Source organism: Montipora foliosa, chromosome 1 (assembly GCF_036669935.1).
Source record: "Montipora foliosa isolate CH-2021 chromosome 1, ASM3666993v2, whole genome shotgun sequence".
In the NCBI taxonomy this organism is placed as follows: domain Eukaryota; kingdom Metazoa; phylum Cnidaria; class Anthozoa; order Scleractinia; family Acroporidae; genus Montipora; species Montipora foliosa.
Window position 1 is genome coordinate 27,888,298 of NC_090869.1, and position 15,000 is coordinate 27,903,297.

At 38.0% G+C, this 15,000-nt stretch overlaps 2 protein-coding genes across 3 annotated transcripts in view; one reads left to right on the top strand and one right to left on the bottom strand.

Annotated features, from left to right (window-relative positions):
- LOC137995786 (uncharacterized) overlaps positions 1-12,811 on the bottom strand; it is a 32,159-nt gene extending 19,348 nt beyond the window's left edge. The window contains exons 1-6 of the mRNA XM_068841280.1: positions 12,627-12,811; positions 8,291-8,513; positions 5,464-5,598; positions 4,135-4,397; positions 3,390-3,573; positions 1-122 (exon numbers count right to left, since the gene is read on the bottom strand). The exon at positions 1-122 is cut by the window's left edge and continues 246 nt beyond it. Of these exons, the coding sequence (XP_068697381.1) occupies positions 1-122; positions 3,390-3,573; positions 4,135-4,397; positions 5,464-5,598; positions 8,291-8,513; positions 12,627-12,711 (1,012 nt within the window). The 5' untranslated portion in view covers positions 12,712-12,811. The remainder of the gene's footprint in view (positions 123-3,389; positions 3,574-4,134; positions 4,398-5,463; positions 5,599-8,290; positions 8,514-12,626) is intronic.
- Positions 12,812-12,890: 79 nt separating this feature from the next.
- LOC137995805 (nucleolar protein 9-like) overlaps positions 12,891-15,000 on the top strand; it is a 14,648-nt gene continuing 12,538 nt past the window's right edge. The window contains exon 1 of one of the 2 annotated variants that reach the window (XM_068841289.1): positions 12,891-13,623. In XM_068841289.1, coding sequence (XP_068697390.1) covers positions 12,999-13,623 — 625 coding nt within the window. In that variant the 5' untranslated portion in view covers positions 12,891-12,998. The remainder of the gene's footprint in view (positions 13,624-15,000) is intronic. The other variant, XM_068841293.1, reaches the window with a different exon arrangement.

Sequence of the window (15,000 nt, forward strand, 5' to 3'; positions counted from 1 at the left end):
ACACATCAGGTGCATTTTCCTTAATTTTTTCCCAAGAAAATTTATAGAGGTGACTTTGTGGGAAATCACAGTCATAATTTCCCTGCTGAGATCCCAATTCTCTGACAAAGGACACATTTCCTCTGCAAAACAACAATAACATCAAGAGCAGTCTATTTGAGTACAGGATAAAGTACCCATGCAATAGAGTACTGTTAGGTAGCTACTTAATACCTTTGTCTCCAAGTACATTTTTTAACTTGACCATGATACATATGTCAGTGAGAGACCAAACTACCATACTGGAATGGCAGTGCCCTATCTTTTGCGACCGGTTGGTCAGAGTTCTTTAACAACCCAGAGAGTTAATGATCACTGTGGTGTATTTGCCTTAGTTGTGTCATCTCATTTGCATATGGCACCTGCTTATGTGTTCTGAAGGTTCAGTTACACTGTATTGTTGTTGTTTAAGCTGTTAAATATATTATTTGTAATTTTTTTTTCTATTGGGTGACTGGCTCTCGACACACTTCAAATATTAGCGAACAAGCTACAAACACTGAAATGTTATGAGAAGGGACTGACACTTTCCAGTCACTACTCAAGAAGACCAGAATGGGTTTAACTATTAATTTTTGCAGACAACAGTAAAAAGGCAGCAACCCTCCAAAATTATTTTAAGACCCAGAGCATTGTCTGACTGAGGTTCAAGCCAGCCTAGCTATCTATACCAACATTGAACTAACAGTAAGCCATGCATGCAACTGTTGGACTCTAATGTACATATATGGCAAAAGATTTACCTGATTCAGCAAGGGATCATACATTACAGTCTCATACAATTACAGTATGGAGCATTATTAGTAATTTTCTCTCCATTGGGTGACTGGCTCTTACACTTCAAATATTAGTGAACCAGCTACAAACACTGAAATGTTATGAGAAGGGGCAAAACCGGCCTTCCAGTCATTGCTCAAGAAGACCAGACTGCAATCGGCGTCAAAATTGTTGAGACACTCTTCTCCTTTAGAGCAATGTTGTGTTTTTCTGTTTTCTACGAGCCTTGTCGACAGCAGTACAACATTGATTAGGGTGGGGGAGGGAGGGGTATCCCGGAAATGTACTTTTTGTACAAGTTTTCTTTGCAAACAATGAATGTGTCGTTGCCAGTGTGCTCTGTTGGCAACTGTCTCAACTAATTTCGTCGCCGATTGTCTGTTTCAGAAAACTTCCTTTATACCCTTTATACCAGCACCTATAATCCACTCTATCCGTCAATATGACCACATGAGTGAAAGACTTTTTTACAGGTCTAAAAAAATGCGGATAGTTTATTATTCTCGTTTTCTCGTGTGAAAAATGCGTTGTCCTGTGCGAAGCGAAGATCGTGACTTAGGTGCAAAGGGCCTGTTCACTTTTGCCTTCTTTTATACGCTATTTGTCAGTAGCATTAAAGTATGGATTTGGTAAAGGGTTTAAGCCTCTAACTCCAATTCATCAGAAGAAGCGGATTTTGTTGGTCAAAGCGGTGTCGCAGATGAACGCGAAGCAGACATGGTGGCTGTTACAGCCTGGTAACACATTTACTTTCCACGCTCAATTAAATTGCTACGTCGTTGCAAAAAGACCTTCCACATTGTCGCAGATGCTTTGCAGAGCTGGTGTTGGTGGGAAATGAATGTTTTTGGGAGTAAAGAAACAATATTTTGTCATTTACAACGAGTAACCACGAGTAACCACAAGATTATTATAAAAAGATAATGTAATTATTCTACTTGTTAATTATGGTTACTCGAGGTTACTCGTGCTTACTCGTTGCCACTCCTCCGCGGGGTTCGTAAAATCAGAGTGCAGCACTGTTTTTTGCTGTTGTGTTTTTGTCCCAGGAGTTATAAACTGTCTTTGCTATTTATATTTCCCTCTTTTTTATGGCTCCCATATCCCTTGTAACAAGTTAAAATGGAATTATGTATGGTGAAATTGAAAAGGGAATGCTAAACCTCACGCAATGTTTCGAAAGTATCACTTTATTTAAAGGTATGTCAAATCCAAAACACTGCACAAATCGTCTTGAAATTGTCATTATTTAGTACGATCCTTTCTCTCAATAATAAGCGTTTGTGGCGCGAACTTAACTTCACTGGACGTTCGACATTCCCATTTTGGCCGTTGCAATTGACATTCACGGTAGTGATTACTTGCGTTAAATTCTCTCATTTTTTAGAATGCGGTACATCGAAGCCCGTGAGATATCACTTTCCCTGACAATATCATTCACTTTCCGCCTTTTGCAAATAGATGGCAAGCGTATACATAGAGGATATTACACGGTGGCGAGAAGATATGAATTTTATGTTCGAGTGGCAAGAACAATATGTTAGTTCCCAGTAAAACACTCTCCTCCATATAATAAATGCCCTTATCTCGTTAGAAATGTCCTGTGTGAAAACCATGTTCGACACTGAAATGTCTGCAATCACACCAGTGACTGTTACATCAACGTAATAAAGAAAAAGGTGATTTATATACATGTATGTTCTGATTCCTATATGACATGACAACGCATAAAGACGCTATTGACCCCCCTCCCCCGCACCCCCAGGACAGTGTTGTGTTTTTCTGTTTTCTACGAGCCTTGTCAACAGCAGTACAACATTGATTAGGGTGGGGGAGGGAGGGGTATCCCGGAAACGTACTTTTTGTACAAGTTTTCTTTGCAAACAATGAATGTGTCGTTGCCAGTGTGCTCTGTTGGCAACTGTCTCAACTAATTTCGTCGCCGATTGTGGGTTTAACTATTTGCAGACAACAGTAAAAAGGCAGCAACCCTAGAATGTTGTCTCACTGAGATTCAAGCCAACCTACAGTAACTATCTATAACAACATTGAACTAAGCTATGCAACTGTTGGACTCTAATGTATGGCAAAAGATTTACTTGATTCAGCAAGGGATCATACATTACAGTCTCGTATAATTATAGAGAATGCGTCAACTACTAAAAAAAATCCTCAGCCTGGGGTCAATTGCTTGAAGACTGGTTGGCCCTAACCCTTGGTTAAGAGGTATCAAAACCTATAGGTTCCATGGTATTTAATGCTAGTTAGCACTAACCATTGCTTCTAGCCACCTGGGCCTGATCTTAACAAACATACTTTTTCCCTTACTCCACCCTACAAAACATACAATGTAGATTTCAAAGTCCTAAAACCTGACAGTGTGTGGTTGCCTGGGATAGTCAAGTAAATATTTTTTCTCCAAAAATGAGTGCAAAACCATTGATGACAGCTGTGAGTAGTTACCAGCATAGAAACACAAGCAACTGTTACACTTCTGCCTGTCTTGACACACCATGGATGCAATATTCTCACTAACTTCTCACCATTTTACAATACAAGGATAACTCACAAACCTGCATGAGGGAAAGTTGATCCTTGATAGCCCCTTTGATGCTGTTATTACACTGGGTTCCCAATTCAAGAGCAGAAATGGCTGGTCCTGATTTATGATCTCTTTTAATTGAGAGCCTAACCACGCTACTGATATATTCAAATTGAGGCTGTTGATCTGTTGGCTGAGTATCCCTCCATAATGATCTGCAGTCATTAGAAAAACTCTTCATCATCAATAACTTCCTCACCACTATCATCAACAATGTCTTTGATTTATGCCCTAGGACGCCCCCAGTTGAAGAGTAAAATTGTCTGGCGTTTGGACAGAATAAAATGTGCTAAGTCTCACTCCCAGGTATCAGTGGGTTAAATTCAGGATTAAGCTAAAAGCAAAATAGATAGCAGAGACAGCTGAAATAGCTGGCTGCTGCTGTCTCAAAAACACAAATTCTCTAATTCTATAACTAATAAATAAATATTGTTTCTCGAATTTGTAATGTCTCTCTAATTAAGTAATTAATGTGGGTTTAAAACTGGTCCACCCTAAACAAAACTAAACAAAATGATGTTTTCTAAAAAAAAAACAATAATTGACCGCAAAATGTTTACATTTTTGGTACAAAGTGAAATACTGTACAACTGGCCCAAAAAGAGCTAAACTTACAGAGAGACATTAATCCACTTGACTCTGTGCTTCTTGCCCTCCCTGGTCTGGCAAAAACTTCACAGAAATCAATATCAATTTTAAAGGAAGTTGAAACTTACCTGGAAAATCTGCCAAAAGAACTGCACATTGTTGAGTACTGTTTTCACAGTTAGAACCATGAAGCCAGCCATCATTGCATAGAGTAACACTTTTACAAAATTTCTGATGTTCTAAATCCTTCATTTGAGAATTAAGTATAGAGGTATTCTGTGACAGCTCTGCAAGGACAGACTTCAGTTCCAATGCCCTCCAGTTTTCAGCTATGATTTTCCTATCCTGCCACATCTTTTCAACAAATGCAGTAGGTAGATACCACCCAAACCTGGAAGAAAAGGTGTGATAAGGTAATTAACCCTTAACATTTTCATAAAATTAATTCTCTACTTGGGTCTAGCAATAAAACTGCTTATTTGCCTGATATGTCCAGGATAATTTGGCCCTATTGGATGCAAGTGGATTTGAATAAGCATCACAAAGTGTCCCTTTGCTCTTCTCCTCAACTTCAACACCACTTGTGTCTTGGAATACACTCAGACAATTAATGTCACAAATTTTCTCCCAAATGCTGCTCATCAAGTAAAGATAAACAGCTGCATTTACCCTACGCTAAAAGTAAGGCTAACCTTTACCTTGACATGTACCTTATTGTTGCAAATATGTAGCAAAGGCTTTAAAACTTCAAGGGACACCTCATGTTGGATGTCAAAATTGGGTATGCATCTACAGTGTAATTAGGGTCATTTCTGGACATACTGTAAATGGGGTGCCTCAGGGCACCCAACCTCAAACTAAGACAATCATTATACTATGAAATGATATATAGAATTGCATCAATTCATATACATGTATGAACTGCCGATATGAAAACAAGTGAAGCTATGATCTTCGCAGTTGTGAAAGCAATTATTGCAATTGCGTAGAGAAGCCTGAAAAATTCATGACTCCAACTGGATTACAACCCGTGACTTCGCGATACCAGTGCGACGCTCTAACTGACTGAGCTATAAAGCCACTGACATTGGGAGCTGGTCATTTGTGGGTGAGGTGGCAGAGACTTCAAATCCCGTTGAACTCATGAATTTTTCAGGCTTCTCTAAACAATTGCAAAAATTGCTTTCACAACCACGAAGATCCTGGCTTCACTTGATTTCATATCCGCAGTTCATAATTTTTATATGATCCAATTCATATATCATTTCATCGTTGATTCTCTCCTCACGGGAACATCAGAACCCACACATGACCAGCTCCCAACGTCAGTGGCTTGATAGCTCAGTTGGTTAGAGCGTCCCACTGGTATCGCGAGGTCAAGGGTTCAAATCCCATGGAAGTCATGAATTTTTCAGGCTTCTCTTAAACTGAGGTAAAGGGCTACTGTCAGTTGATACCTTCCATGGGATGAGATGGTTCCAGCTCCATGAACCAGCTGACTGTCAATCCACTTATCAGATTGGTAACTATGTGTACTTGGGACCCAAACCTCCGTGTTTATCATAACATCTGGAACAGCACTGGAAGAACATCTGAACACCAAACAGTATAAAAAGCACATTCATTGGTATATGAATTAAAAAGCAAACAGTTTTGACCACATAAAAGTCTATTTAACAGTTGAAAATTTTTGATGTGGTGAAATAATATACTCAGTCCAATAAAAACTAAATTAATTGGGCTATTTCAGAAAAAATCTACACCCCCCCCCCCCCCCCCCTCACGATGGATGGGCACATTTTTTAAACCCCACCACCTACCCGGATTTCCGAAAGCATTAGACCTCCCCCTCAAACTGGATTTCCAAGGCAAAAGATCCCCCCCCACTCCTAAACCTAACCCGCCTGGATTTCCAACAATAAATTATTATAAGGCATAAATTCAATTTATTCAATATAATAATACAATATGTATACTAGTCTTACACTTGTGAAGTAAATGTACTAAGTTAAAGTAATAAAAGTCAGAGTATAAGATCACATAAACGTACACTTGTATAAGCTTCAATCTTATCTTTTTTTGGCCAGAAGAAACTCTGCATTGTCCAATGGCAATTGAAATCTACTAACTTAAAGTTAAAGTCAGAGAAAGTAAACATGTATGTTATCTTCCAAATTTTGAATTTCAGACCTCCAGTAACTTGAAGTCAATATTTTATCTCCAACAGCCTGTAGTCTATTCTGCAGTGGAACTCAAGCATTTGTGTTGTAAATGGAATAATTGTCCCTATTATTGCTCTGTTATGAATACCAATAGAAAGCCTCCCGACTTTCGCCAGAAAATCAGAAAAGCAACTACTGAAAGTAGCAGATATGAAATCATTTTCAAATCAAAGTATGAATTTTTAAAATTCAAGAAAGAAAAGCATGCTTAATTTAATTAATGTCAACTTCTGCAAACTACACTGTAGCATGAAGTTACGCTCAGCAGCACCCTTGGGTCTAGGTATAACAAAACAAATTGTGTCAGTTGTTGCGACTGCTCTCGTTACGTTTGTCAGACATTTTCTACATATTTTCTGCGATTAAGAAAGACCTGTTGAGATAACTTGAATTATACAAGGTAACAAAATAATATGTAAACAGAAAGATTTCTAATTTTTTCAGACTCAGATGGAGTTCGAGTGACTTACAGGTCTAAAAGTTTGAGGAAATGACCCCCAAAGAAGATTTTTTTAGGTTCAACCCCCCCCCCCCCCCCTCCATCGTGGGGGCGTGGATTTTTTCTGGAATAACCCATTCCTTGCTCCCAATCGCTCTCTCTCTCTTATTAAACTACGTTTGTATTTGAAAGGATTTTTTTGCACAAAATCTACATGTATTTCCAGGTAAATTAACAACATTTGACAAGCTGCCTTAGACTTTTCTTGCCATTAAGAATGTGGAACAATGGAAACTTGGAATCAATGTAAACAATGGAAACTTGGAATGAATGTGGAACAATGGAAACTTGGAATCCTAAGAAACTTGGAATCCTAAAATTCCATGATCTTAACCTGTTACAACTTGGTCAATTCATGTTCTCCTATCAAATTCGAACTCTTCCTCCCAAGTTAGCTAGCAAATTCACTCTAAACAGTCAAATTCACACATATTATTCGAGAAACTCTCATGCCTTTCGTCTGCCTTTCTGTCGGACTAACATTAAACAATTTTCTGTTTTCTATCAGGGACCTAAATTTTACAATTCTCTTGACATTGATATAATGAATTCTTCCTCAACAGCTTCCTTCAAGAAAGCACTTAAGTCATTCTTTTTTAACAACTATTCTGAAAATTAAGTATTTTGTTCTTCCTGTGTCAAATTGTTTTCACCCTGTAATTTTACTTTCACAACTGTTTACATATTTCAACACCTTAATTAAATGACTAAGTGTTTGTAATTGTATGCTTCATTACCAACTTGTAAGTTTAAACTGTTTTTAATTTCCGTTCATTACTTTATATTTCAACACGTTAAATAACTAAATGTTTGTAACAATTGTATTCTCCGTTGCCAACTTGCATGTCAACAATAGATAGATGCTTTTACTTGGGGAGGCCTAATTTACATAAGCTTAGTAGTTTCTTTTAGGCCTCCTCGCCACCAATGTAATTCAATAATTTTTCTTTCCATCTTCTCTTTTTTGATTGTTCATATTTGTATTTTAATTTCTTCTTTCTGTGGCAAAAAATAAATAAATAAATAAATAAAAAAAAAAAAAAAAAAGATACATGTAACTTAACTATCTGCTTTGCTTTAAAAAATGAAAGAAAGGATTGCACTTTAAGCACACAGTGTTCAGCCTGCCCCCCAGATAAAACACCTAGCCAAGCTAGAGCCCCCACTCCAAGCACCTTTCAACAAGGATTGCATCAGTGGAAGCTAGGAAAAATCAAAGGGTGGGGCATGGGAAAGGTTGGAGAACAACTATGATTTAATTAGCCCCACACAACTACAACACAACAGAAAAGGATCCAGCTCCAAAACTAATGAGCTTGCACAAATGAAATTGACTGCTGAATCTGCTGAATCTACTAAGCTGGAAACCTTGCAGTTTACTTCATCCCTAAACTGTCATTTATCTAAACTTAGCTGAATCGAAGTCAGATTTTTTTAACTTCACCAAAAATTGAGGTCAGAGCATTGAATTACCATGATTCAAATCAAAGGAAAATTCCATTTATAATAATATTATGTTTATGAATCGACATGGGAACATACATCATGGCTAAAATACAGTACCTGTAACTTCCACATTTTGATAGTTTTGTTAATGATTTTTCAATATTTAAGCCTGATTCATCCGACACCAGAATAACATCCTCATATCCAAGCACCTCCTCCAACAATATGCGAAGCACATGAGTAGAAATTTGTTGTGATGCTCTTCTGCTAAAGCTGAGTCTTAAGGGTAACAATAAAATCCTGTGATCGTATATCTTGAAATGACGTTTTGGTGTGTGCCCTAATAATAAAGAAATAAAAACCAGGTGAAAGTATTACACAAAAGTAAATAAATTTGTTTCAGTATTCTGAAATTATAACAAGGGCACAGAAATTACTGAAAATTGAGATTTCTATAGAAATGTAAAGACTAAGGCATCGTCCTAAAATCAAGATATGAATTTAAACCCAAAGAGTTACCAAAGTGTTCTCAGACAGTTTGCAAGATAGGAAAAATTATTATTATTTCATTGCTCTGTACATTTACGTGATTTGACATGAGGAGGGACTTTCATGAATTGGCTGAAGTAAAACGTTCTCTGATGGAAAAATTAATTTTTGAAGAAACAAAGCTCAAATTGTATCCCTTTTGAGAGTTTGCCAATGTTTTTGTGCTTGCTCTCCTGTTGAAGCATTTTTTACGCCATTAATCTTCTGCACTGATCTTCTTAAGACTTTGCCGTGTGAAAACTGGACGTTTGGGGCGAGTTGCGCAATCAAAAGGAGAATGATTAGAAACCAGTCATTGCCATATAATGGCTATGACCATATTGGCTACGAATGATTTCTGCCAGCCCCTTAACCTTTTTTCTTTGAAGAAAAAAAAGAAGAAAAAAAAGAAGAAAAGAAAAGATTTGTATTGTTTCACTATTTCTGTCAAACTGTCTGCTAAACAGTTATGTCAGAAGTTTGGCATCAGAAAAAAGCAACCAATAATGTCAACACTATACATTTGTGTTCAATTTCATGCTTGGCCATTCGGCAACCCATAATCAGAAAGCGCTAGCCCGAAATGTTGTTTCATATTAGCCCCAGCCTAATCAGACAGCCTTTTTGTTGCACCCTGTTACCACTGATATTAACATTTAGTATATACATGTACCACACAAGTGAATAGTGCTCTCCAAACTGATCGCCTAACTCAGAGGTGATTAGCCATGTACTTTTCACCTCCGAGTAGCCGATGCATGAGATTTAAAACTTCTCACCACATTTTACCAAAGTAAATTATTTTTTTCGTTCGCCTTTCATTCAACTTGTATGGTATATGCTAAAGTAGTAATTATTATTATTATCCACCACTATTCACCTCCACTTCGGTGAATAATAACAATAATATTATTATTGTTAATGATTTCAGGTACATGTAAATTAAAAAGATAAAAGACCTAAAATAAAATATAAACCATTCTGTTCACAGTTGTGCACTTTAGGGTGCCTGCAAACAAGGAAACATTTTTGCGGAAACATTGTTTCCCGAAATGTTTCCTCTGCATGCAAACGAGGAAACATTTGCTGAGAAAGCAAAAATAATGTTTCTGATCAATTTCAGAAACATTTTTGCTTCTGCAACAAATGTTTCCTGGGGCCGCAAACAGGGAAATATTTGCTTCCGCAACAACGTTTCCTCATTCGCAAGCACCTTTAACTCATTGACTCCCAGGGGTTCCCCATTGACGAGCAAAATCGTCTGGCATTAGACAGAGTAAAATACAAAGTCTGGCCGGTTTTGGCTGGTTTGGACGTCAAAGGGTTAAGCACTGATTGCTTTATTTCAGAGTTCACATTTTGACTTTTATTCAAGCTTGATTCATTTTAGATTTTCACTTTCATTTTTTGTTTGTTATTATTTTTCCGTGATCCGATCCGTGGTCCGGTCCTGTCTGGTCCGATCCAATCCAGATTTTGTTGACGCTGCCAAATGTCTGCCAGTTTCCTTTTTGGAGTGACACTTAAACTTGACAATGGTAAAATATGTTTGCATTGATGTAATTAGAGTTTAGGTGCACTTGGTATAGAACTGGCTAAGTAACATCGTGTTAAATTAGTCTTTTTGTCAGTGAAAATACATGTAGTAGCTATCCAAATAAATATGCAACTCAAAGTTATAGGTTACCAAAATTTAATTATAACCTTCATAAAGAGAAGGAAATTTTAGGAATTGGGGCAGTAATAATAATTATTATTCAACTTCAGTCAGCTGAGTACAAATAACACCCAAAGAGAGTAAGGTAAAGTCTCTGTTACGAGCCTAGGAAGGCCCATCAGGCCGGCACTTATCTCCGGTTTCCGTAGCATGAAGCGACTAGGAGTATTTATACTCCTCCCTGGATGGGATGCTAGCCCATCGCAGGGTTACCCCCAGCATTACGCCGGTACCCATTTATACACCTGGGTGGAGAGAGGCACCATGAGAGTAAAGTGTTTTGCCCAAGAACACAACACAATGTCGGTGGCCAGGCCCCAAACCCAGACCACTCGATCCGGAGTCGAGCGCACTAACCATGAGGCCACCGCGCCTCCCCAAAAAGAGTGCAAATATAAAACGCAAACAGCGGTTACAAATATCTCACAGTATTATTTTGTACTCCAGAAGACCAGTTTGACCGGTTTTTCACAAACATGATTTTTTTTTTTTAATCTCAGTTACGAAAGCAGCAGAAGTGGCTCAAAATCATTTTTCCCCCAAAGAAAATGATGAATGCTTGCCAAATTTTGAGATTTTTGGCGAAAACAAGTTCCTAGAGACAAACGATAACCTACACAACGATCAACTTTCTCTGTTTATTGAAGGAACTTGAAATGTAAATACATACGACAAAAAGAGAAAAACTTACATGTACCTTAAAGTATTGACACGGTGGTACAAGTCCGTGAAAGAAGCATTAGGATCATTGAAGAAATTCCTCTCAAGGAACTTGACAACCTTTTATGTCATTTCAAAGTCAGTTTCAAAGGAAGCAAGTTATAAGTCAAGTTTTCCGTTTCTTCTCTTTTCCGACTGAGTTGAATAATAAATCTAGTGGACAATTTAGTGTGTACTGCATCGTGGGATGTCTTTACTCATCTCTTGCATTTTGACTCGCCATATTATTAAAGGGCTCGCCAAATTACAGTGACAAATATCCCACGATACCACACAATAAATCATCCATCAAGATGTTTTTTTTCCACAATGCACCAGCGGGCAGATTTTCTGCGAATCTTGCAATTTGATTGGCTCTGGGAGCAGGTTGAATTTTTCTATCTTGCCCGCCAGCCTGGGCAGAATCCTAGCCCTGGTTGAGCGAGCTTGTGTGATGACTGTAAATTTCCATTTTTTTGACACCTAATCTGTTTACATACAGAAGTTACTTTTTATTAGACGAGAGGTTTGAAAATATTATATATAGTTCAAACAAAAATATTTCTCTTTGAAACATTCAGTTTATAAGTTGCTTTAATACTGCATTCGCTATCAAGTGCCGTGTGAGTCAACAATTAAAAAAGTGATTTCAGAGCGTCAGGAATGGAGAGAGAGGGAAAAAATAAATAAATGGGCCAGCGGGCAGAATTCTGCGAATCCTGCAATCTGATTGGCTCTAGGAGCAGGTGGAATTTTTCTATCTTGCCCGCCAACCCGGGCAGAATCCTAGCCCTGGTTATGTGAGCTTGTGTGATGACCGTAAATTTCCATTTTTTTGACACCTAATCTGTTAATTTACATACAGAAGTTACTTTTTATTAGACGCGAGGTTTGAAAATATAATTCAAACAAAAATTTTTCTCTTTGAAATGTTCAGTTTATAAGGTGCTTTTAATAAATACTGCATTCGCTATCAAGTGCGGTCAACAATTAAAAAAGTGATTTCAGAGAGTCAGGAACGGAGAAAGAGAGAAAAAAAGTTATTTGCCAACAAAGGGTCGGTGTGTATAGCGAAAAACTGTGACTGAGGTCTTGACCTCCCGGACCTCCCGGCAGGTAAATGAAAAGCCAGCTGAAATCAGTCATTGAAGTAAACTATGCTTGCTGTGCCAAAACAAAACTCTACATCCCAGGCACCCTGCGAGCAGAGCCTCTTTTATCTCATTTCTCGGTACAAAGCATATGTACCGTAAGAAAAGGCTCTGCTAGCAGGGCGCATCCCAGGGAGCTCATGCATGTGTAATTTATTAAAACCTGAAGACAAAACGGCAATTAACAACCGTGGGAAATCATCCAGTGAAACGGTTAAAAAAAATTAGAAATGATATCTGCAAGAAAAGCACAAGGGATCCCTTTCAACAATGCATAAGTAGCTAGAGAAGGGCAGATAACACTTAACAGTATTGAACACGAATTTTCCCTGGCAAATAAGAGCAATGTTGAACTTACCGGAAAAACTTTCTTTTAGACACCTTTCGGCAGCGGTGAAAACTTCCGTCGATATGAGATAGTAAAGAAAAACATGAAGAATCATCGTGTTTTCTCCATAACTGCGACATTTGCAGCTTTCTTTGCAAAATGAGCCTTGTTTGCGCACCTGCTCAAAGGTCAGGAAAGGTCGAGGCAAGATTCTTTCGCGCAAAGCGTGGGAACGAACGCTTTTGTATTTTTCTCTCCCCTACAGGGGAGAAAGGTCCCCCAGCCTACCCCACTAAAGTTGAAGAACACATGGGTTCAATATGGCGGAGGAGTTAGTCAAAATGAAAGACCGAAAGGAAGACGAGTTGTAGTGATCAGTCTTGTGAAAATTAACGAACGGAAATGAAAGATAGAAAGGCTAGAAAGCAAGTCAAAGTGGTGTCTTCACTTGATGAGCAAACCCTGGGTTATTTTAAGAGAGTTGAAGATGTGATAAATGACGACGACTTCGAGGACGAAGAAAGTCGAAAGCTCTTTGTAGAAAACGTCTTCACGCAAGTAGAAAACAACGAAGTGAAGCTATTCTGTGACCTTGCCATAAGCAGTACTATGGAGAAACTTGTGTTTTATCTCAGCGACATACAAATCCGAAAAATTGTACAAAACGTTGAAGAACATTTCTCTAAAATTGCAATGGATAAATTTGGGAGTCATGTCCTTCAAACACTCGTTTGTATTACACCAAGGGCATTAAGATCAGAAAGAGGCCAACAACAGGACGTTTTAGAGGAACATAAAGATTTGAAAAGTGCAGAGGAATTGTTTTTGAGCCTCTGCAGCTGCCTCCAAGAGAACTTACCTGAACTTGTTAATCACATGTATGGAAGCCATGTTGTTAGGGCTGCATTTGAAGTGTTGGGTGGTGTTAAGGTGTCAGACCTTGTCGTTCGTAGCAGAGCATCCCGCCAAACTAGAAAAAAGGGTAATCATTCAGAGGAGAAGAAAGCATTTATCAAAATTAGACAAGGTATTTTCCTGTTAGCTCATTAAAACAAGCACGCGAGAAAGTCATATACTATACACCTTTGTTAATTCCACTCTGAATAGCCAGTCTTGATAGCCAATCAGATGGCAAGAATTCCCCTAGGTATGCAATTTGTATAGGTAATCACAAGATTTCGAGTGCAATTTGGAATAAATAAGCACAAGTAAATTGTAAAGCAAAATTGTATGAGCCAGAAGGGCGGAGATCTAACCCGAAGGTCGTGGGTTCAATTCCCACCCTGGTCAGAGTTTTTCTCTGTCCTTGTGTGGGCCCAGTTCCATCAGTAGGGCTAACGCTCACATGGTTCATATGGGATAGAAATCTAGCACTTGACGTTACTCTACACACTCTTCAGTTAATTCTGTTTAAAATATAAGTGCTACACGGCCAACATTTGTATAAACATAACCTTTCCTTGCTATTGTTTATTAGCTAATTAACGCAGAAATTCTGTGAGTAAATTACACTAAATTAACTCTTTTTTGCACTGTGTTTACTAAAAACATTACTGCTCTCAGCCAATCAGAGTCAAGTAATTTTGTTATGTACATTATTATAAACATGATACAAGTGCATCCTATACCAGTCCTATGAAAGGTTCTGAAGAGCTGCTTGGTATCATTTGGGAGACCTTTACACTACTCTGCAGAGGTTATATGGGTTCACCTCTGGCCAGATCAAGACTTAATATCTTTAAATATCTGAGAATAACGTGCTGCATTCATATGAATGACAACTGGGAAAATGGTTGGTTATGATAAGGATGATAAACCCTGGACCTGTTCCAAAACTCTTATTCCTAATAATAATCAGCTGTTGAGGGTAAACTAAATTTTTGCGATCCCTAAAAAAAAAAACAGATGATGTTGTTCCAGGGTGGTGTTCTTTCCTCTGCAAGGGGAATCTGACCTTTTCAGTCTGATTGTAAACTGTATGATAAGCACAGAAATGGGTTTATCAACTGGGTTGATTTAATCAGCCTTTTAAGTAGCCATTTGTCAAAGAGAATGATCAAATTTCTCTGGTGTGGTCAATTTACCATATCAACTCAGTTGATAAACCCATTTCTGAGTTTCACTTCTGATCTCCGCTGACATAGCACCACAGTTTCTTTAGAAACTTAGCCCCTTTATCCATTTTGCATAAGAAGCAGACTGGATGAAGTTCCATAGAGAGTGTTGTAAATAAGACTTGAAAAGCCTGATAGGTAACAAAATACATGTCATACATATATGTACACTGTACACAGTTGCAAGTTAATGATTTGGAAATTTGCGGTAACTTTTTATTGACAATATTGAGAAGAGAATGAAAGATGCATTATTTATGATAATTATATTTTTTATGAAAGATCAGAAA